The sequence below is a fragment of the Balearica regulorum genome, chromosome 5 (genome assembly GCF_011004875.1).
Source record: "Balearica regulorum gibbericeps isolate bBalReg1 chromosome 5, bBalReg1.pri, whole genome shotgun sequence".
NCBI classification, from domain to species: domain Eukaryota; kingdom Metazoa; phylum Chordata; class Aves; order Gruiformes; family Gruidae; genus Balearica; species Balearica regulorum.
Window position 1 is genome coordinate 50,064,789 of NC_046188.1, and position 22,221 is coordinate 50,087,009.

At 35.8% G+C, this 22,221-nt stretch overlaps 1 protein-coding gene across 5 annotated transcripts in view; it reads left to right on the forward strand.

The window, feature by feature from the left end:
- LOC104633476 (carnitine O-palmitoyltransferase 1, liver isoform) overlaps nucleotides 1–22,221 on the forward strand; it is a 64,533-nt gene that overhangs the window by 17,995 nt on the left and 24,317 nt on the right. For all 5 annotated transcript variants that reach the window (XM_075754770.1, XM_075754772.1, XM_075754773.1 and 2 more), the window contains 13 exons: nucleotides 2,305–2,406; nucleotides 3,118–3,255; nucleotides 4,114–4,191; nucleotides 4,855–4,962; nucleotides 5,981–6,068; nucleotides 10,213–10,408; nucleotides 11,530–11,718; nucleotides 12,782–12,887; nucleotides 14,703–14,819; nucleotides 15,645–15,809; nucleotides 17,108–17,242; nucleotides 19,686–19,838; nucleotides 20,869–20,973. In XM_075754770.1, coding sequence (XP_075610885.1) covers nucleotides 2,305–2,406; nucleotides 3,118–3,255; nucleotides 4,114–4,191; nucleotides 4,855–4,962; nucleotides 5,981–6,068; nucleotides 10,213–10,408; nucleotides 11,530–11,718; nucleotides 12,782–12,887; nucleotides 14,703–14,819; nucleotides 15,645–15,809; nucleotides 17,108–17,242; nucleotides 19,686–19,838; nucleotides 20,869–20,973 — 1,680 coding nt within the window. The remainder of the gene's footprint in view (nucleotides 1–2,304; nucleotides 2,407–3,117; nucleotides 3,256–4,113; nucleotides 4,192–4,854; nucleotides 4,963–5,980; nucleotides 6,069–10,212; nucleotides 10,409–11,529; nucleotides 11,719–12,781; nucleotides 12,888–14,702; nucleotides 14,820–15,644; nucleotides 15,810–17,107; nucleotides 17,243–19,685; nucleotides 19,839–20,868; nucleotides 20,974–22,221) is intronic.

Below are 22,221 nucleotides of genomic sequence, written 5' to 3' on the forward strand. Positions count from 1 at the left end.
TTCAGCATGTCCTACCAGAAAGATATTTTAAAGTTGTTAACATTGCCTTATCAATCTTAAACAGTATGAACTGTAATGCTAATTACCATGCTTTGTTGTGTATTGTATTTATAATTTTTTGTCTATTATGTATGTTGCATATGTATTTTGTTGTGTATTATATTTTCTTGTGTATTATATGTGATTTAAAATATAGAACACTATAAAGGTGTATGCCCTACAGTGTCTCATCTATACTTAATATGAAACTGTATTTTAATGCCTTATTCTTTCTTTACCTTTGTCCCAACAAAAGAGAAGACTGGTTTCCCTACTAAAACAGTACCAACTACCTTTGCTTTCTAGATTTTTATTATCGTTTAATATTGTGTAACTTTCTGGAAGGGTTTTCCTGATATTTGGGGGGGGTTGTAGCTGTTTTTCACGTTTATTAACAGCATGAAAAATGCTATCATGAATATGCTGTCTTCTGTTCAAATAGTCATGCAGATCAAAAACCTGAGTGCTGATTTCGGTCACAGTACAAAGTGATTTTCAGGCTGGTTGGAAGTCTGGTGACGCTTTTAATGAACATATTCCATCTTCTAATGCCAAATTTCCTGTACCAGGATTAGGGGAAAAATTCAAATATTAGTTGTAGTGTTAAAAAATATTAATAATCAGTGAACAGGTACAATGCATGCTAAAATGAGATTATTTGCTGTGTTTGCACATGAAATCAGAGACGTAATTAAGTGTGCATGTCTGTCAGATCATTTTAGTGGTCTCAAACTGTTATAATTTTTCTACAACAAGTTTACATGAGAGAAATACTGTGAAATGTGTTTGCTGTTTTTTGTCAGTTGAGCAGGTACTCTCTGTCAGAAGATAATTTCAGCCTTTCCTGGCTTAAGAGTTCTGGGATCAAATTGTCTCCAAGTATGGAATAAGATTTTCTTATGAAAAGCTGAGGGGTTTTTTTCTCACCTGGTTTCAAATTTATCTTGTAATGAAGCACAACTAGATTTCATTGGGCATGTCACTGTGGTGCATCCACGTACATCTGACAACTCTGTGATACAGATCCATTTGCAAGGAGGTCTTTGTTGCTGGTAATTCTCTGTAATTCTTAATAGTTTTGTGCTGCCTAAAACAACCTCCTCGAGCTGTGCTGACCAAGGAAATTGGGGGGGGGGGGGGAGGGGGCAGAATCTGACAAAACTACTTGTTAAAAATGTAGTTATAGAGGACAGAAGAGAGAAGTTCCAGGAATTTAGTAGTGAAATGAAGTCCTCTGTTTTTTTCTGTCTTTAGTCTATTGGCTTACATACAATATACGGTATAGTATATTGGACCAAGATTGGACTTTCCTAATAAAGTTTCCACTGGATTGTTGGTGTAATACTTGACTTTCATGCTGAAATAGAGTCATAATGTCAAAATCCTTTCATGCGTAGTCTAGAAGTTGCATGGTCTAGACTTCCAGCCTAGTGCGTGTCACTGCTGAGAAGCAGTCGTAGACAGAATACTGCTTCTGTCTTCAGTCTCCCATGGAAAACAGGAGATGCTGTAATGTTTGAAACTAAGATGGGAACTGTCATCTCTGGCTTTTTTGTTTTGTTGCTGTGTTTTTGTAACACAAGCACTGTATATAACACTGACATGCCTGCACAGTTTGATATGTTCAAATCATGCAGTAGGCTACCTGAAATAGACTTATGCTTGAAGAAACTCCCTGTAACATCAATACTGTTATTGATGTTGAGCTATAACTTTGGAAAATAGTAAACCATGATTCCAAAACATTATTATTATTTTTAAAGGTGGTTATAGCTATCTGGGATCCTTAGCTGAGTGATGGGCTTGATAATGATTCCTGTTTTAAAGCACAATATAGGTATTTTTGTAGTATCTACTATATAGTAAAAGATCAACTGGTAGATTTGCTTTTTAATCTTTACGAAAGGAAACGTATGAAGAAAAGAAGTGCTAAGTAACTCTGTCTCTATTTTCTGTTGAGATCAAGGTATGCTATTCATAAACAACAATATTGCCTAATGACCAAGAAGGTTGTCTGGGAAGTCAGGAATGACTATGACACTCTTTATCTTCTTCTGACATGTTGTTTAACCTTTAGGAAGTTAGCTTATGTCAGTGCCATTTTTTTATTTGTGAAACAGTGATAAATATGATAGTTTGCTAAACTTAGTACAGTATAATTTACAATGAAAAGAACTGAGTTACGCTACACTTTATTACTCTGTCATTTTTCTTTTGTTGAACCTAATAATTTGAGGTGTGTATTTTGTTTTTGTTTTTCTTCAGGCACTTGTAAAACTCTTCTCAGGACGTAAACCCATGTTATACAGTTTCCAGACATCTTTACCACGATTGCCAGTTCCAGCTGTTAAAGACACAGTCAATAGGGTGTGTACATTCATTAATTCATTTTCTTCAGTAACATCGAATCCATATTTAGATGTCCTTGTGGGGTTTTTTTTTTTGCCATTTCTTATAAAAGTATTGCATGGTGGTATTAATAATGGTGTAATGGATTAAAACTTCTGCGTAGAAATTAAAACAAAGGCTATGACAAACCAGTGAAACTGGTGACAATTTGAAGCTGGTGTAATTTATATTGGGGATGATGTGATATCTGTTGATGTAAGACTACGCAATGAAGTGTGATTTCCAGGGCTTTTGAAACATACCAGTTTTGTCATCTTCCACAGCTTGAACATATAAATGTGTGGTTTATGACACAAAACCTTTATAGCAAAGTGTGTAAGTAGGACAGTGTGTCACAGAAACTGAAGATTTGATTTTTAGAGATGAAATATCTCTCTGTCTGATACTGAAGAAACAGTATGTCTTTCCCTTTTGATTGGAAAATATATCTTTAGAAAAGTAACCTCTTCCACTTGTGATTTGCTGACAAGTGTCTGGAAAAAGATCTCATTTTTGTAGTTTGCAGGCAGATGTTTAGAAGACTCTACTCTTATTTTAACAACATGGTATTTGCAGCCTTATGAATTGAGTGTGGATATCTTTGTCTACTGTTCAAACGCTTTGTGTAGGAATAGCAAGAAGCTACATATTAGTTACTGTACTGATGCTGATTCTTTTCTTGGATTCTAGTATCTGGAATCAGTTCGGCCACTTATGGATGACGAAGAGTTCAGAAGAATGGAGGGTCTTGCCAAAGATTTTGCATTTAATTTGGGACCAAGGCTTCAGTGGTATTTGAAGCTAAAATCCTGGTGGGCCACAAACTATGTGAGTAGATAAATAGGAGGCTCACTTGTTCAAATGACACAACTATTTGTTCTCTGTTGCCTTTTTTGGCTTAACTTTCTTTCTTAAATGTAAAAGGTGGTAATTGATACTGCATGATATTTTTGTAAAGTGTATCAGAGATCCCCCTGATTTGCACAGAAATAACTTGTGTGATTTGCTAAATAGTGTGGAGAATGGAACTTGAAAGAATGAATCCTCATTTTGTATTTGTTATTCTGGAGTAGGTGATTTAGCTTTTGTTGTTTTGATTGCTTTTGACATCTGTTTATTTGCTGCTTAAGCATGGTAACTCAACAGTGAGCCTGGCTACCCAGGTAGTTTATAAGAGTGATTTAGGACAATTTTTTATATTGAGTAGCTAAAGTATATGAAACAGAAATAAAGAATTGTAACAATAAGGGTTTTTTTACAAAAAAAACCCTTAAACCCCTACATCATAGTGAGAACTGTAATATAATTCCTTTCTAATGTATTATCTAACATCTAGCTGTACCCAGTAGCCTAAGCTGAGCTACAGTGTCCTGGCAAAGGCTGCAAAACATTCAGGAGATCTAATGGATTTTAAATGTTATCTGAAGATGATGAGTGCTTCAGAAGCTTATCGGAGAACTACAGCTGAATTTAATTCAATTCTCTTGCCCCTTTTTTGCTGTTTTTCCCTACATTTTAACACAAATCAGATTTTTTTGTTTGTTTGTCTTTTTTAAGTAGGGGGGCAAGCTATCAGGTTCCTTCCTGCTTCTGTGTGGAATATTGTGTTGTGGAGTCATTAACATAGAAGACACAAACTGTGGAAATTATGAGATTTTATTACTTTTGTTTTCCTTCCTGCTACAGGTTAGTGATTGGTGGGAAGAGTATATCTACCTTAGAGGACGTGGACCGATTATGGTTAATAGTAACTATTTTGCAATGGTAGGTAAATAGTATAAACACATTTATGTGTCAAAAGAAGCACTGTAAAATTCCTGCCAGGTATCTTATTTCCTAATATTCTTTTTAGAAATCCATTGCCACTGAATATGTGACCTTTGTTTTTTTTTTTCTTCTAGTATAACCTGCAGCCAATGTCTTCAAGTACAGTGCTATCCTAGTAATATACTTAGCACACCTACCACTTAGGCAAACTCATGCAGTAATGACTTATACGGTTTTGTGCTTACTGCAACAAGCAATCTTTCAAAAACTCCATGTAAAACTTCATGGGTAACACAACTCAGCAAGGTGTGTGCTCATATTGGCAAATGTTTGTATGGGAAGTAAGAGACCCTAAAAGTGCAAATATGGTCGTCTTGGATTCAAGTTTTAAGTAGCATTGTCTTTTTTTTTTTCTACTGGAGTGATTAACAGTTATCGTATATGTTTTAGGACTGATGCTGTTTAAGGAGATTGACTGTTGAAGAAATTTAAGTTTCAAGTCATCAACTCACTGCACTAGTGCAATTCATACATGTTTTAAAGCCTTTTCTCTATTGACCAGAATTAACTTTAAGAACATGGATGAGAAGTACTATCAGTATTTTATTTTTTTAATGTAGTCTGGTAATCATTAACTTATGATTCTTATGTACTTTACAGGACTTCCTTAATTTATCTCCAACAACCCTGCAGGCAGCTAGAGCTGGTAATGTTATCCATGCCATCCTGCTCTATCGGAAAAAACTGGACAGACAAGAAATCAAGCCAGTATGTATATAAGTTTTAAATGGCTCTTGATCTTTTTCCAGCAGTCTATAAGAAGCTGATCAGTTTTCAGAATGGGAGAGGAATGTCTTATTGTCAGAACTACGTGTAAGATGTAACTAAATTTGTGGTCGCAGACATATTGGTTATCACTTGAATTGCATGTGGGCAGAAACTACCAACTATCAAAACCACAGGATTCTGTCATGCCAGCTAGTTGCAGTATTGGAAATTAACATATGTGTTTGCCCAGAAGACAAGTAGAGGCTTGTACTTGCATATGTTAAGTATTGTGTATGACAGATGTTATTGTTATGTATGGAGCATGTAATGGTACTTTTGAGCTACTCAAGTCTGAAAAGCCTGTGCTATCATGTAGTGTGAGCACAAGGGTTGGTGGGGACAAAGGACTGCACCTTGAGGCCAAGAGTGGGCCAGTGGCAGCCTAAGTATAGAAGATGATAAAATCCTGTGTTGCACTAATTTCTAGGTAACAAAGATAAGCAAGGTGAATCCCATTTTGAATTTGTATTGTCCAGTGGCTGTGTGTTGTAGCAAACAAATATTGTGGAAACAATTAAGTAGTTTTGCTGAAGGTCATGGCAGGGATGTGATTAGTTGTATGTAACTACAAATCTGAAAAATGTGAACTTTTGTTGTTAGAAATGCAGAAATAACTTTAAAAGAAGAAATTAAGCTGCATGTGTAAGTTTTGCATCCGGACCAGCCATTGAGAGCTCTTTGGATTTCAGATGCTAACTAGCTTCAGTCATCCCTCCTGAAGGGTGAACTTTTGGTAGGAGGGTAAAAAACCACAGCTACTGGGATGTTGGTGGAATCTTCCACATGTAGTTCAAGGAAAGCCAATGAATGAGGGAGGGGGGACACACGAACCTGAGTTGATGTATTTAAATCTTACTGTTCTACAGCCTGTCTTTAACCAGATCCTGTTTTTTTCTTTCCTTTTTAATTTCCTAATGTATATGCAAAATTACATTTTTAATGTACATTTGCGGCACAGATTCTTCTGATGGGATCTACTGTTCCACTCTGCTCAGCTCAGTGGGAACGGATGTTTAATACCTCCCGTATCCCGGGAGAGGAATCAGGTAAGCAGAGCCAGCCAAGGAGAATAACATCTTAAAGGAATTCAGGTTTTTAGGTATTTTCTGCAAAAATACTGTTTTCCCAGATAAGGATCTGACAGATACAGGGACACACTTCATACTTTGTTCCAATACTTAGGAATGAATGAATTGCTATAGAGTGTATTGATGTTTTTCCTTTTAGGGTGATTTTGAAACTTCAGTGTTTTTTGTCTCTTCCTTTACTTAAAGTAAAAACTAACTTCAAGAAACTCTTGTTTGCCCTATGTTTTTAATTTATAAACAGCCTTTACTTTTCTTAATTCTAATCTTGCAGGATCCTTTGATATCTGTGTTTTTATATCTGTAAAAGTTGTGTTCTGTTATCTCAACCATTTTAAAATCTTTTGCTTGCTTGACTCTTCCTTTTTCCTTTCAACATGTGATTCACAACAACATTCCAATGTTTTCTCACTGTGAACGTACATTCAACACTAGTTGTTTACCTTGTTTAGAGGCAGGTACAGTCTTAGTCCTGTCAAGGTTTTCAATGCCACTGTTACCTTGACCTTTTATAGGCGCTGTAAGACATCAGCTAAGTGAAATCACCTGTAATAAGGAATGTGTCCAAAACTTTCCCTGTAAGGCATTAAGAAAATATATGCTACAGGTTTTGTAAGTTTCTGCCCTAACTCCCAGTGATGGTCTGATTATCCTAAGCTATGAGTAACTAAGTTTTCACATTTTAATGTTAAATAGAGGGACATACCTGTTGACTTACAGCAGGGTCGCTTTCACATGAGTCTATTTCTGCAACTTCTGCTTATTGTGGGAGACTAAGGATATATCTACATGATCAAAAGCAATCATGTTAACTCAGAAAAAAAAAGTATCTGTAAGTGACAGTTCATATACACTTTCTCACTGTAGGTGTATGTGTGCTCTCATTGCATGCATTCATTAACATTGCTTCTAGTTATAAAAGCTTTTCACTTCAGTCAATGGCAAACCTTTGATAAATTGTTGTATCTCAACATAAAAATACCATATTTTTTTGATGGTCAATACATCATCCAAGATCTTGAGGCTGATTCTTCTTCGTATGGTGTTATTTTTCTAAAGGTAACGTATCCGTAAAAGTTGATCATGGGTTTCTTCTCAAGGTAGCCTCCAAAGATCTCCATCAGCTTATCCTAAATTTTCCAGACTGAAGCTGTTTTTTGTGATCTTAATATTAAAGTGGCTTTTTTGTTGTGTTTTTTTCCTGAGTTTTGTCACTGCAAAAGGAGGCACTTTACATCTAGAAATACTAATATTTGTAGTCAACAAGTGGAAGAAAACATTGCTATCCATTTCCTCATTTTTTAATTTCACAGCAGATTTGAGTGGAAATTTCTGTTGTGCTTTCTACAAAAGTTTAAGCTATATCTAGGTTTCTATGATCTGGTTTGGTTACATGCTGAAGAACCTCTTAGAACTGAGTTCACACGTTTGTCCAACACTGCATCATAGTGGCAGCATCAGCGTGAAATACAGCATTTGGCAGAGTTATCCTGACAGTCATGATTAGCACAGAGGACAATCAGTAGGAATTTGGAATGCAAGGGGTTATTGGTTAGTCACCTCCATTGGGGATGTGCATACAGGCTGTCACCTGGAGATAGGATATACTTCCTTATTTTCTGAACTTTCTTTGAGATCTGTAACTCACTCTTACATTTCAAGCTGCCTTTGAGCATGTTAGACTCACTCAACTACAGAATAAAAAACTATTTCTAAACAGACACAGAGATGTGCCCACTCTTCACTGCTGTAGGTCTATTTGTTGTACTGTATGAAGTTGGATAAGGGGAGAGAAAGTGTCATTGGCTAGTGGATAAAGCAGTAGATGTGTGTCAGATAAAGATTTTACTCTGTTTTGCTGCTGGCCTTTGGTAGATTATTGAGGAATTATTTCCTTTCCTTCCTTTATCTGCAAAATGGAGAAAAACACATGCCTGATGTGATTGATTACTCTCTGATCATGAGCTAGTAGCTTAAGTAGACTAGCAAGTTTTAAAATCTCTATTAGACAACTGTAGTGTATGAGCTATTGTTATTTAGAATACTTCAAGTACTGAAAGTGCTACCCTGGCCCCTTCCTTGTCATTGATAAAAGATATGAACTGTTTGCATTTAGCTTTGGATTTGGTGTTCTCTTAGTCTGAAATTAGTTTTGCACAAAAGTGTAGAAGTGGCTCATTTTAACTATACCATCTTATTAAAATATATCCCATATATCAATGATTCTCTTCAGTTTCTCCTGCTTAATGTCTTTTAAAGTACAGTCAACATCATAAAATTACCTTATTTTCTTCTTTAGCACTTCACATTTTCTATTTAACTTTTTCAGTTTTTCATTGTTTCTATTTTTCTAAAGGAAAAACAACTTTTGTCATTCTGTATGTGGATAAGGGAGTTAAAGGTACTTTTCTCAGATTCTCATGAGTATCTTGATTTCTTGCCCACTGATTTCAATTATATTTTAAGTATTTTATGTATGTTACAGTTCCTAAAGGAGCAGAAAAAGGGAGGGGAAAAAAAGAAAAATTCTATAGCATGTCTTCATGTTAATTTGTGGTAAAATCTTAATGAACATTGTATCCTGTCACATGAGCAGTTGTTTAATCTTCATGTCTTTTAACAAAACACACTATGGAGTGAACTATTTCTTTTAAGCAGCTAAGAACCTTTATGTCTTTCCATTCCCGTTTTTGTTTTTTATAGGAAACCCATGCAATATGTTATATGCATCTTCAGATGTACATAAATGACTTCTTGGAGTGACAAGAAAAAGGAAAGGGATTTTTTTTTTTTTTTATTACAACAAATCTTTACTCCAGGAGCATAAATCTGTATTTAGACCCATAAGTAAGCTGTCTGAGAGGTAATTGCCAGGGCTTAACAACTGTTGTGAAGTCAGTTGTTCATGTAGATGACTAATGATCTCACATGCTTTTTACATTCAAGAAGTTGTCTTTTTTTATGGAGACACATCATGTACATGAGACAAATACTTGAGGTGTCCTGACTCAGGTTGAGATTATAGAAGAAGTTACCTCACTGGCTGATGATTGCTTTGCTGCTGCTTTTCCTCCTCTGTGGAGGTTCTCCTCAATTCACAACCCATTGTATTAACATACTTGACTGTTGGAGTGATGCTTCTGCCAATCTTCTATCACAGGCATCCTATCTTTGGCAGAAATGCAAAGTGGATAGCCAAAGGCATGATTAGCATAAAACTGCTTTCAGTCAGTAGATGGAGCATACCTACCAAAACTTTATGGATAGCTGAGAGCACCCAAACTATGGAACTCTTTTCTGGTACAATGCTTCTTGGATCTGTTGGAATCATGACTCTTAGGCTCAGCCCTCGGTTTTGACATCATCTTTCTTCACCATCTCAGTAATGGGACTTCTAAGATTTATAGGAATATAACAGTTCTTTAGGGTAGTGAAGGAATTAAATTAACAGTTTTCATCAATTGAAGGCTTTGATATAATGTCTTCATGACTAAGTTCAGGCTTACCCCAATTAAGCCATATAAATAATAAAGTGAGGAAAAATTTGTGGCCTACGTTTCTGCTGCCGTGGCTTCCATAACACTACATTTTTTGGCCATAGATAGAGTATTCACTCTGTATCTGCCAGAGTATCTGTATCTGCTCTGTATCTGTGAACAAAAGCTTGTGATACTAAATTTGGGCTCTTAAGATTCCCCACAGATTGTACCATGAGTTGTCTAGCACTTGAATGCAGATGATTTAAAAGTACCTTTCCTCAGACTCATTTAGTGTGTTCTTTTGCTGACTGCTTAATCAGACTACACTACTAGTGCTTACTTTTCAGACACAGAAATACAGATTTAGTTGCTTTAATATCAGCCTCCAGTGTGGAAACTGGTGGTGCTATATATGCAAATGAATGACAAATCCAGGTATTTGACTGTTTCATGCAGGAATCTTTGTGCTAAAATAACATGGAGGGGAGCATTTTATTCCACACTATTACTTTGTTAAAATAAATAAGCTGTGGCTAACTGGTAGTGAATGCAGTAGGCATTTGATGTTAATTACTGCATTAGTGTTTTGGGACTTCAGGTTTGTTTTCACGTAATTGTAATTCTAGATACTCTCCAGCACGTGAAAGACAGCAAACACATTGTTGTGTATCATAAGGGCCGTTACTTCAAAGTGTGGCTGTACCATGATGGTAGACTGTTGAAACCCCGAGAAATCGAACAGCAGATGCAAAGAATTCTTGATGATGATTCAGAGCCTCAGGCTGGTGAAGAGAAACTAGCAGCTCTTACTGCAGGAGATAGGTATGGTGGTTATTACTTTTAAAATTATTTTTAATATTTAGAAATAGTTGTATAACGTATTAATTGAATATTGGCTTTGGAATTTTAAATAGGCTGCAGTCAGTTGATTATACCTTGATCACTGATTTTGTATATTGCTAATGTGTAACAGCTCTTGACTAATTTGTAACTACAAGGAGTTAAAAGTAATTTTGCAGCGGCAAACCTGTATACAGATTACCTATACTTAGCTGGAGAAGTTTGGTTTAATTGTTGTTATCATAAGAGTGGTCATTGGAAGTTTTACAGTATTACACGTATTGAACTACTTGAGTATTCTATCTACTCTGGGCTTCACTGGCATTTTAAATAATATCTTAATTTTTAAGATTTAGAATGTGAATTCAGTAACTGTTACTCCATATTCATGACTTGAACCTACAAAATAAAGCAGTATGTACTTGGTTCTAGGTGCAAGATCATTGAATTCAAGTAAATTGTGGCAAACAGTTCAATCTGCCTAGTTGTTTCTGGACAAGGGAGAGAAAGAGCTGTGGATTTTAATATACTTTCTTAATAGGAGTCCTTCCTTTTTCTCACTTTCTGCTTCAAAACAAACTGAAATACTTTTTTCATTGGAAAAACCACATAAATTTATAAATAAAAGTAGCCCAACCATACAGAAATTACATTGTTCAGAACTTCTTTAACTTCAGATCTGTTTCAGGCATTTACCATGGAACGCTTCATTGACAATTGTACAGACTCTTAGATTTAGGTGTTACAATGATGGATATTAATCTGTTGATCGTTTTCATTATTATTACTATTTTCTTCTATATAATAGATATTTTCTTTTGTGCAGTTATAAACATAGGTGATCTGTATGTATTGCGTGCCACAGAAATGTTGAATTTCTGAGGATTAAGCTTTGCACATGTGTGATGATATGTTGAATTGATTCCTAGGATTACACTGTACACTTATTTCAGAATTTTTCACTGCTGATATAGTTTAAATGCAATAAAAGTAGTCATTTCAAATTTGATAGAAGTAGAGTGAATGTCTCATACTGATCTTAAGGGTGATAAAACATTGACAAATTCATGTAATCTGGTTATAAACCAAATTCTTTTTTGCAGAGTACCATGGGCTAAAGCTCGACAGGCTTATTTTAGTCGTGGAAAGAACAAACAGTCCTTAGATGCTGTTGAAAAAGCAGCATTTTTTGTGACGTTGGATGACGTTGAGCAAGGGTACAAGAAAGAAGATCCAGTGAGGTCACTGGATGCATATGCAAAATCCTTAATACATGGCAGATGTTATGACAGGTACAGTGTTGACTGTGGAAAACACCTTCTCTTTTTTAGAATTTCACTAATTCACATAGCTAATACATATAAATTAGTGATGTATAAGATGATAAATTTCATAGAATCACAGAATGGTTTGCATTGGAAGGGACCTTCGATGATCATCTAGTCCAACCCACTTGCCGTGGGCAGGGACATCTTTCACTAGATCAGGTTGCTCAAAGCCCCATCCAACCTGACTTTGAACACTTCCGATGATGGGGCATCCACAACTCCTCTGGGCATCATGTTCCAGTATCTCACCACCCTCATAAAAAAAGGTCCCCCTTATAGCAAATCTAAATCTACCCTCTTTCAATTTATAACTGTTGCCTTGTTGCTGCAGACCCTGGTAAAGTCTTTCTCAGTCTTTCTTATAAGCCTCCCTCATATATTGAAAGGCAGCAATAAGGTGTCCCAGAACTTTCTCTTCTCCAGACTGAACAGCCCAAACTCTCAGCCTTTCTTCATGGGAGAGATGTTCCCGCCCTCTGACCATTTTCATGGCTGTCCCCTGGACCTGCTGTAACAGGTCCATGTCTTTCTTGTACTGGCAACCCCAGAGCTGTGTGCAGTACTCCAGGTTGGGGGGGGTCTCATAAGAGCAGAGTAGAGGGGGACAATCGCCTCTCCTCAACCTCCTGGCCACGCTGCTTCTTATGCAGCCCAGGATATGATTGGGTTTCTGGACTGCAAGCACACATTGCTGGCTCATGTCCAATTCTTCATCCACCAGTACCTCAAGTCTCTCTCTGCAGGGCTGCTCTCAATCCATTCATCCCTCAGCTGGTATTAATACTGGGCATTGCCCTGACCCAGGAGCAGGACCTTGCACTTGGCCTTGTTGAACGTCATGGTGTTCACAAGGTTGAACTTCATGAGGTCCAAATTTATGTCTATTTATTTAAATAAACTATTATTTAAAAAAAATAATCCAAGAACTAGTATATGTAAATGTGAATTTTTGAGGGAGATAAAATTACAGTATAAAAATGCTGTTGAAATGTACAAAACCGTAAGGAAATCCTAATTTCTTTTCTAGGTGGTTTGATAAAACATTCACGCTTATAGTATTCAAAAATGGCAGAATGGGTCTGAATGCAGAGCACTCTTGGGCAGATGCTCCTATTGTTGGACACCTGTGGGAGGTAGGTATTTAGTACAAAAAGTTAATGCAGAAGATAATGGGATATGGTCCATGCAACAGTCCTGAAGATCAGCAGTTACTTTCAGTCCTTTGCATTCATGTTGCTGATGAGTGTTTATGGGCCTGTATCTACAGTGATGGTAGAATTTTAAAAAAAACAAACCAACAAAAAACCAAACCAAAAACCAAACATCTTGCTTAAAAGGTTGTTGTCCTTTAAATTAAAAGTCTTTATGGCTTTTTAATAAGCATAGACAACTTCATAGAAAAGTGATACAGCTGCTCATTTAACTTATTTATAATATTCTAAATCAATAAATTGTTTCCTCTTTGATATGGCATTGTATTTTTCATATATACATGCTCTTGAAGCAGTTGTGCTTTCTTGTGCTATAAAAATCTCACACTTACTTTCAAAATTTAAAGAAGTGGTACAGAGTTTAACTTTTCTTCTAAGGCATTGTTTGATCAGCTGCACATTGATATGCTGTTTAAATTATCTCCTGTATTTATTTGCAATGAAGGGAATGAATGCACTTTTTGTCAGGTTTGTTCATCATATCAGGTTTGTTAGTTTATTACTTAAAATCCTATTTGATTTTTTTCTTTTTAAAGCTTAAACCTGTGAACAGTTACATGACTCAATCACTCAAAACTGTTTCATCAACATTAGTTAATTCTGATTTCATTAGGTATTTTTGCAAATGGGTCTCAGGTCTGACTGGTGCCCCAAGTAATTTCTTAATTTTTTTATATGAGCATTTCCATGTGTGTAAGAACAAAAAAATTCTCATTGCATTCTCTAACCAGGGAAGAAAGAAGGCCAAACTGATTTGAGATTGACTTGATAGTGCCGTTTAGACTAGCTCAATGGAAAACAGTTACTGTATTTACTATTAGCTGGTTCATTTCCTGCTAAGAATTAAGATGACTAAAATAAATTAAGTAGGATTTAATTTCCTAAAGTTATCTGTTGTTAGTTCTTCATAGATTGTCTGTTTTTAGAATAGAATGGATTAAGCTTTATTTCATAGTTGGCATTTTCTGACCACTATGTAAGAAAATTAAATTATTAGAAATATATATGTAGAACATGCAGTAGATTTTTGTCAAGCTTTTCCTTTCTGTATTTAGTAGATTCAAATCTATTGATAATTCTGTATTTTTTAATTTATTTTTTGTTTTTGTTACATTGAGGATGATGTTTGACATCTTGAGACAGATCTCTTTTTGTCTGTTGTTCAAGTTGTATTGTTCATCTTAGAAACATTCTACTTCCCCACCCAAGAGCTCTAGTGCATATATAAAATAAACTGCAATTTTTAGTGGGATGCAAATCTTAAAAATTATTAAATTCTTGCAGGGATATGCACTTACTCTGAAATAAACTGTTTCTTGACGAGCAAATTTTGACAGACAGCAAACTTGCAGAAGTTCTCTAGAATATAAATTGAACAAAGGTTGTGAAATCTAAGACTCTAAGACTGACTTTTTTTTACTATTAGTAAGTTTGAGGTGGATTTTTAATTGAAACATTTCTATTAATTCAGTAGCATCTAATAAAATGCACCAGTGTAATTGAATAGGTGTTAGTGCACATCTGATCTTCTTCCCACTCAGAACACAAGGAAAAATGCCTTGAAGTAAGTGGTAAAACAGAGGGCTTCACTTACAGCTGTTTTCAGTATTTGGAAATGGATTGTATATTGTATTTCACTATGTACTGAAAATAGGTTATATTGATTTCACAATGAAATCCTAATTCCACAGCAATATGTAATGTGTTGCAATTCTGAAGAAGTGTCGTTCTTTGCAGAATGTAATGGCAACTGAGTATCTTGAACTGGGCTATTCAGAAGATGGGCATTGCAAAGGAGATACCAATAAAAATATTCCTATTCCTACCAAACTGCAGTGGGAAATTCCAGAAGAAGTACGTACAGAAAAGCTAGTGGTTTGAGGAAGAAGCTCCTCTTTTGCCTGAGCTGTCAAATCATTTAAGTAATTACCGATAAATCCTATAAATTACTGAAAACCCTATAAACTCTATATACTTATAACCCTGTAAACCCTAAAAAAAAATTACTATAAACCCTATAAACTTCAAATTCCTTTGAGTCCTATAAGATGTGAATTTCATGTGTGGACATTACTTGGTATATTTAAAAAGATAGATTTTAACATCACTGTAAAAATTACGGCCAGGAAATGCAAAGTTTTTACTAGAAACTTTCTTGGTTGGCAACATGTCAAAAATAAGTGACGGTCTAATAATGTTTGTTTTTTTTTTTTTTTCTTTTTTTGCCTGAGTTCAAGACAAACTGCCAATCACCTATTTGGGTTTTAATTTTGAATAAAAAAGGTAATGGTGATATGTTTGTTTAAGCACATATGGCAGATTGGAAGCCACACAACTATTGCCATTCTAGCTCTGTGGGTCATTCTTGTATGTTCTAGTGATCTGAACAGTCTTAATGCTGGTGTTTTTTTAAAGCGTATTTTTTTTTTACTCCAGATGTGCATTGGCTTAAAACTTATTTTTTGTTAACTTTTTGAATTTTAACTTTCTGGCAAAGATAGCTGCTCCTCTTTCTCTAAAGGGAGATTATTTATATAATTATGTTCCTGGCATGCATAAAGGCAGCATTTTTTATTTATAAGTTAAAAATACTTGCACTTTTTCAACAGTTCTCTAAATGCAATCAAATGTATGCATATGCACATATTTGTATATAGGTACTTTATTTATTTATTTTAGTGTCAAGAAGTGATTGAGAGGTCTTTGAGCACTGCTACAGCTCTGGCAGATGATGTGGACTTCTATTCATTTTTCTTTGATACTTTTGGGAAAGGACTAATAAAGAAAGCAAAAACCAGCCCTGATGCCTTCGTGCAACTTGCCCTGCAGCTTGCTCACTATCGGGTAAGAACAGACTGTTTCTGGCTTCTAGAATCGCATTAATTTGGGTACAGCATCTTTGATTAAAACATGCGACTGTGTAAAGTACTTTAGAGTAATCTTGCACTGATTGTGCAAGGTTATTAAAGACATTCAATGGAAATTGTTACAAACCCTAAACAGATTACTGGCTGGAAAATAATTTTCCAAAGGTTGACATATTGATGCTCGTGCAAATTTTGCTGTTCTGCTTAGTTGGTCTATCCCTAGGCATTTTGAACTTGAAAGAAGTAGATATGAAACTTCTAGTAGCTGTGTTTATAATCCAAGCCATGTTATAATCCAAACAACACTAAATTTAATCTTTTAGTTTGGAGTCACCCTTCATTCAGTAGTCAATGGACACTCCCTAACAGTATTAACAGAAATGCCTGCTGGTGTTTTCTTCTGTTAGTTAACCTTTTCTATAATGTGCTTTCAGAAAACACCCATGTAGCAACATGCATGTTTTTCATTTTGCTTTCTAGTTGTCACTGTTGAGATACTGTTCTAACATTTTTATTTTTTTAACTAATTCCAAATGTTTTTTCAAAGCATCCAGATTTCCTGCCTGCTATCACCACTTAGTCTTTTTTTTACCATTGGTTAGGGTAGCTACATAGCAAATAGTTTGATTACCCACTCACCTGTTTTATTTTGAACACCCATCCTCTTAATCTAAAACTGAACAGACTTTCACAATCTGTTCTGATGTGGGTTTTAGACTGGTAGAGTTGCTAACATGTTAGATAAACTTCTATCATTTGGCAACTTTTAATCTGTAGATTGTGCACATCTATAGGAAATACGGAAGCCACACTTCCTGGATTTTGCAGGCAGTTTTCAGTTCTCACTTTCTTGAAAATCCCTACACTGGCATGCTTCTCCATGCTATTAAACTTTTAACTGAAAATACTTTAAAGGATGTTACAGTTTTCTCCATTACTTACCACAGGTGTGTTAATTAGGAAGCCAGTTAACTTCCAAATAGGTTTTTGATAGCCTTTAAATCTGCTTCTGTTATAAAGTGAAGACGACTGAATATAAAATGCCAAGATAGTCCTTGCTAGTTTGTTTTTTCTGTTAGTGTTTATCAGATACTACTACTAATCTTATTTTTGCCTTTATTATCTTTAGGTAAGACTGCTAATGGTGGGCTACGGAAAACTTGAGTTTAATTTGTGGAGTGATTGACATCCTGTGTGCTTACCTTGAACTTTTGATTAAGAAAGAGGGGCTAAGTCTGGCTAAAACTTTTAAGTTCTTATGTTTCCCTTTTCAAGGACATGGGAAAATTTTCTTTAACATATGAAGCCTCTATGACACGCTTGTTCAGAGAAGGCAGAACCGAAACTGTTCGTTCGTGTACTATTGAATCATGTAATTTTGTTCAAACCATGGAAGACCCAACTGAAAGTGTAAGTTCATGTCTTGTTGCCTTGTACAATCCATAAGGCATATGTGTTATCATTAGGTATCCATATCCAAATAGTTTTTAAACACAGTGATGCCTTTTTTTTTTTTAGGAAGGAAGTGCAGCAAAAAGTAATTGTCCACATTTTCTGTCAACATGGCAGAAATTCAAGGCTATTCCAAAATAAAATGGCAGTAATTTAGCCAAATATGCCATTTCTTACAGTTCCTGAACTCCAGAAAATACAGATGACTTGTGAAATTTTTGTCACTTTTAAAATTCACACATAGATTTGTAAAACAAGTAATCTCATACGAGTTGGGCTTTCCTTTCTGATAGGGAAGCAAGTATTACTCACAGGAAATAAGTAGTTGCTCTTATGTTGATTTCAGTGGGCTTTTTAATCTTTCTTGTCATGTTCTGGTTAGCAAACAAAGGAAGCCTGGTCTAGAGGAAAACTTATTGGTTTGGAAAACTTGTACAATACTGGTTAAAATATTTGCTGTCAAAATGGAAGAGTGGAGGTCAGTCATCTTGAGGTCTGTCTGTTCTTTAATCCACTGCTAGTACAGTTTTCACAGATACAGCTGATGAAATAAATCTTTTTAGTAGGCTTTGGTAAGCTGAAGGGGATTTCCAGTTCTTCAGACTCAATAAAAATTTGACCTGAAAAAGAAGATTTTGTTAAATAGAAATATACTCAAGGTATTGCATCCAGGCCTAAGTAACAGCTGCATGGGTAGAAGTTCTAATGAAAAAGATCTAGGATTATAACAATCAGTAACTGAAAACTGACATAGCACATCCAGTGCTATGCTATTGGAAAAAAGTAGAGCCCTCACTTTAGTTAGTCTTGCCCTTTATTTTTAGTAGTCTCTTGTCTCTGCACTTTTTTTCTATTACAGCATTAGCTGGGGTGGTATGTCCTGTTTTGGATACCACACTTAAGGTATGGATGAATTGGAGAGTGTCTAAAGGAGAGCAAGAAGGATGGTTAGAAACCTCTGAAAAGGATCTGTGAGGAGAGTTTGAACCTAATTATTCTTGCCTAGTCTAAAGGAGAGAGAACACTGTGGAAGAGGTAGGGAGCCAGGTTGTGCTCAAGAGGATAAAAAGTCTGATGCAGAGATGATGGGAACTGGCCAGCTTGAACTCTAATGAAGCTTTGGCCATACAAATTTTCTTCTCACAGTGGCAAATAGCATCTCAGTAGTCCTCCTGTGTTGCCTGTTCTTGTTTCCAATGTCCATATGCTTTTCTTTTATTCCTAAGTTCTTGTGCTCGTTTTGGCTGGGATGGAGTTAATTTTCCTTGTAGTAGCTAGTATGAGGCTATGTTTGGGATTTGTGCTGAAAACAGTGTTGATGATAATATAGAAATGTTTTTGTTATATAGAGATGTATTTTTGTTAGTGTTGAGCAGTGCTTACACAGGGTCAAGGCCTTTTCTGCTTCTCACACCACCCACCAGTAAGTAGGCTGGGGATGCACAAGAAGTTGGGAGGGGACAGCTGACCCCAACTGACCAAAGGGATATTCCATACCATATGACATCATACTTAGCACATAAAGCTGGGGGAAGAAGAAGGAAGGGGGGGATGTTTGGAGTGATGGCGTTTGTCTTCCCAAGTAACTGTCATGCATGATGGAGCCCTGCTTTCCTGGAGATGGCTGAACAACACCTGCCTGCCCATGGGAAGTGGTGAATGAATTCCTTGGTTTGCTTTGCTTGTGTGTATGGCCTTTGCTTTACCTATTAAACCTTCTTGATCTTGGCCCATGAGTTTTCTCACTTTTACTCTTCTGATTCTCTCCTCCATCCTGCCATGGGGGGAGTGAGCAAGCAGCTGCATGGTGCTTAACTGCTGGCTGGGGTTAAACTGTGACAGTTCTAGAAGATCCCTGCTCAGACAGGCATTCTGCCCCACCTGCTTGGCTTACGACACTTTGGAATTGCCTGCTCCTGAGCTCTTAAGAGAAGGCTTTAAAAAAATTACCAGCATTGATGGACCCCAATACCTTCTAGTGTTGTCAGTTTGCCTTCTAAAATGGTTGTTGCAGTTCCAGCTTTTCTTAAATTGTTTTGAGATTTGCTCTTCTATAACTTTTTAAGACCAGTGCCTCTAGAAACTAAATATACAATAATGTAGTAAACTTGAGTTGTAATCATGTTTGATTCTGGGGTTAGATCATACTTAAAATACAAATTTGTTTTTATTATGCACTGTTTACAGCAGGTAATAGTTGGCACTTGCTAATACCTGATATTGAATACATGAGGTTGAAAAGCCAGAGGATACTAGTATTTTGTGTTAGTTGCATGTGTTTTCTCTTGTACTTGACCCTTAAGTGCTCTAGAGCCATTGCTGTAACTTAATTTCTGCACCTCCATCCTCAACCCAGTTCACTTAACTGATTTTTTTTCTTCATCTTTTTTTTCATTGTTAGAATGAAAATAAGCTTAAATTCTTTCGACTTGCTGCTGCCAAACATCAGCACTTATATCGTCTTGCCATGACTGGTGCTGGCATTGACCGCCATCTGTTCTGCCTTTATGTTGTGTCAAAGTACCTTGCTGTAGATTCTCCTTTCCTTAAGGAAGTAAGTGACTTTAATGATAACTATTAATTACAGTAACTATCCTTTGTTTATGTAGTATTTTGTGGTATCTGCGTACACACTTATAGACCTCTGGCTTTCCTAAGAAAAAAGGTAAAAGTTTAGCTAGCATTGTTTAATGTCTGCTGGTAGATTACAAGTTAGTTTCATTTTGCTATACATATGCACTTATTAATAGACCTATAGTAATGCTTTCTGTGAGCTTGTAGCATAATACATGTTATTAAGGATTGCAAGAAAGTCAGAATTAAAAAAAAATTGGTTGCTGTGGTTTTACATATTTTCAAGGCAGCGTAACAGAGGCTGTGTGTTTTCTCTCAAGAATGTTCTTTTGGAACTGTGACAAAAATCACTTAAGTTGCTGTGAGTTAAAGGAACTGTACATTGTGGGGTTTTGTTTGTTTGTTTTTCGGGGGTTTTTTAATACCCAACATTAATGTCACTGTTTATTACCGAGACAAATGCTTTATTACTTAAACTAGATTTTAAGGTTGGGTTTTATAAAAGTTGTTATATTGCACTTGTTCATGTTTTCTGATTAATAAAAAATGTGTTCCAGCTTGCCTCCTAATTAAGTTACTCACATTTGTCTCCTTGCCCTCCTAAATGTGAGTAGTGGATAAGTCAAGAATAAAACAACTTTCTACAGCTTCCGCAGGCTTTCAAGATACATGTGTATTGTTAGAGATTTTACATCTTCTAACTTGATGTAGTATCTTACCAGGATTTGAATATGGCCATTAACGATCTTGTTGTTACAAGACCCATAGTGCAGAATTTATCAGGCTATAGACCAGATTAATCTGTTTTGCAATAGCATTTCTATGGAAAGAACTTTTATTCTCTGTTTCTTTTAACCTTCTTAATTGTTCATTCCATTGAAATGGGTACTGGAGTTATCCTTAATATTGCTTTATTAAGTGCTTTCTAACTTATCTTGACTAGTTTTTGAGACAGCTTCATGTTCTTAAACAGTGTGTTATACTTTGCATTTCTTTGATATCTAATAAAGGTTTTGTCAGAGCCTTGGAGGCTGTCAACAAGTCAGACACCACAGCAACACATTGATCTGAAGAAGAACCCTGAGATGTTATCTAGTGGTGGAGGATTTGGACCGGTATGTGTGTTAAATACAAGTATCCCTTTAAAAATAATTTTATTTAAAATAAGTCAATCTAAAAATTTCAGATCTGTAATACCTTAATGTTGCACAACAAAGGTGCAACACATGCTTTTAAATACATGCATTTAATGCTTCCCCTTGATGTGGATGTACTCAGAAAAATCTGCATCACTTTTTTCTCATACCCTGCTACAAGAATGAATTATTCTAAAGGAAATAGGCAGTTATCAAATGTGGTATGGGGCTCCATGGCAGAGAGATCTGATAAAGTGGGGGCTTTTATCATATTACCTATGCCCAGAGCTTCTGTACATCAGGCTATTATTACAGTGACAAATGCCTTATTACTTTAATTAGATTTTAAGGTTGTGATTTATAAAAGCAATTATGGTTGACCTGTTTATATATATTTCGTGATTAATTAAAAAAAAAAGTGTTCATACTTTCTTCCAAATTAAGCTACACACGTTGTTCTGCTTGCGCTCCTAAGTGTGAATAGTGGCTAAGTCAAGAATAAAATGACTTTCTACAGCTTCTGTAGACTTTCAAGAAACTAGTGTATTGTTAGAGATTTTACAAGCTTCTGACACGCTGTAGTATTTTACCAGGATTTGAACATGGCCATTGATGATAATATTGTTGTTAACAAAATCTATTAAGCAGACTTCATGGGGCTATAGACTAATCTGGTTTTAGAAAGCATTTCTATTGAAAGAACAATGATGGGAATCACAGGACTGTTCTTTGCCACACAGAAATTGGGATAAGTGCAGTACATTTTGGCTGGTTTGTCAAGCTGGAAGTTGTTTTTTGTGGGTTGATTTTTTATTTATTTATTCATGTTTCTGATACAGCTTTCAGTAGCTCTTGAAGCTGGAATAAGTTTAAATTGCAGCATCAAGGAATTGCAATGCTGCTCATTCATGAGAAACTGACTTGCTCAGCATATAAAGTCAGTATTTAGAATCCCCCAAAAAGGTGTGGTCTGGCAATAAAATAGGGTTTTGGCTGCAGGAATATCTAACACTTTTTTCCTTTTGTTTTTGCTAATGCTACATTAACTGCTCCTTTCTTAATATTTCTTCATTCCTTCAATTTCTTTCATTCAGTTGTCTGCCTTTCCAAATAACCCTGCTTGCATTTCCCTTCAACTTTTTTTGTATCCTTATAAAAACTGTGCTTTGGTTTGCTGAAGTAGCCCAGAGATCAGTACATCAGACTTTCTATGTGCTGTTTGTTGGG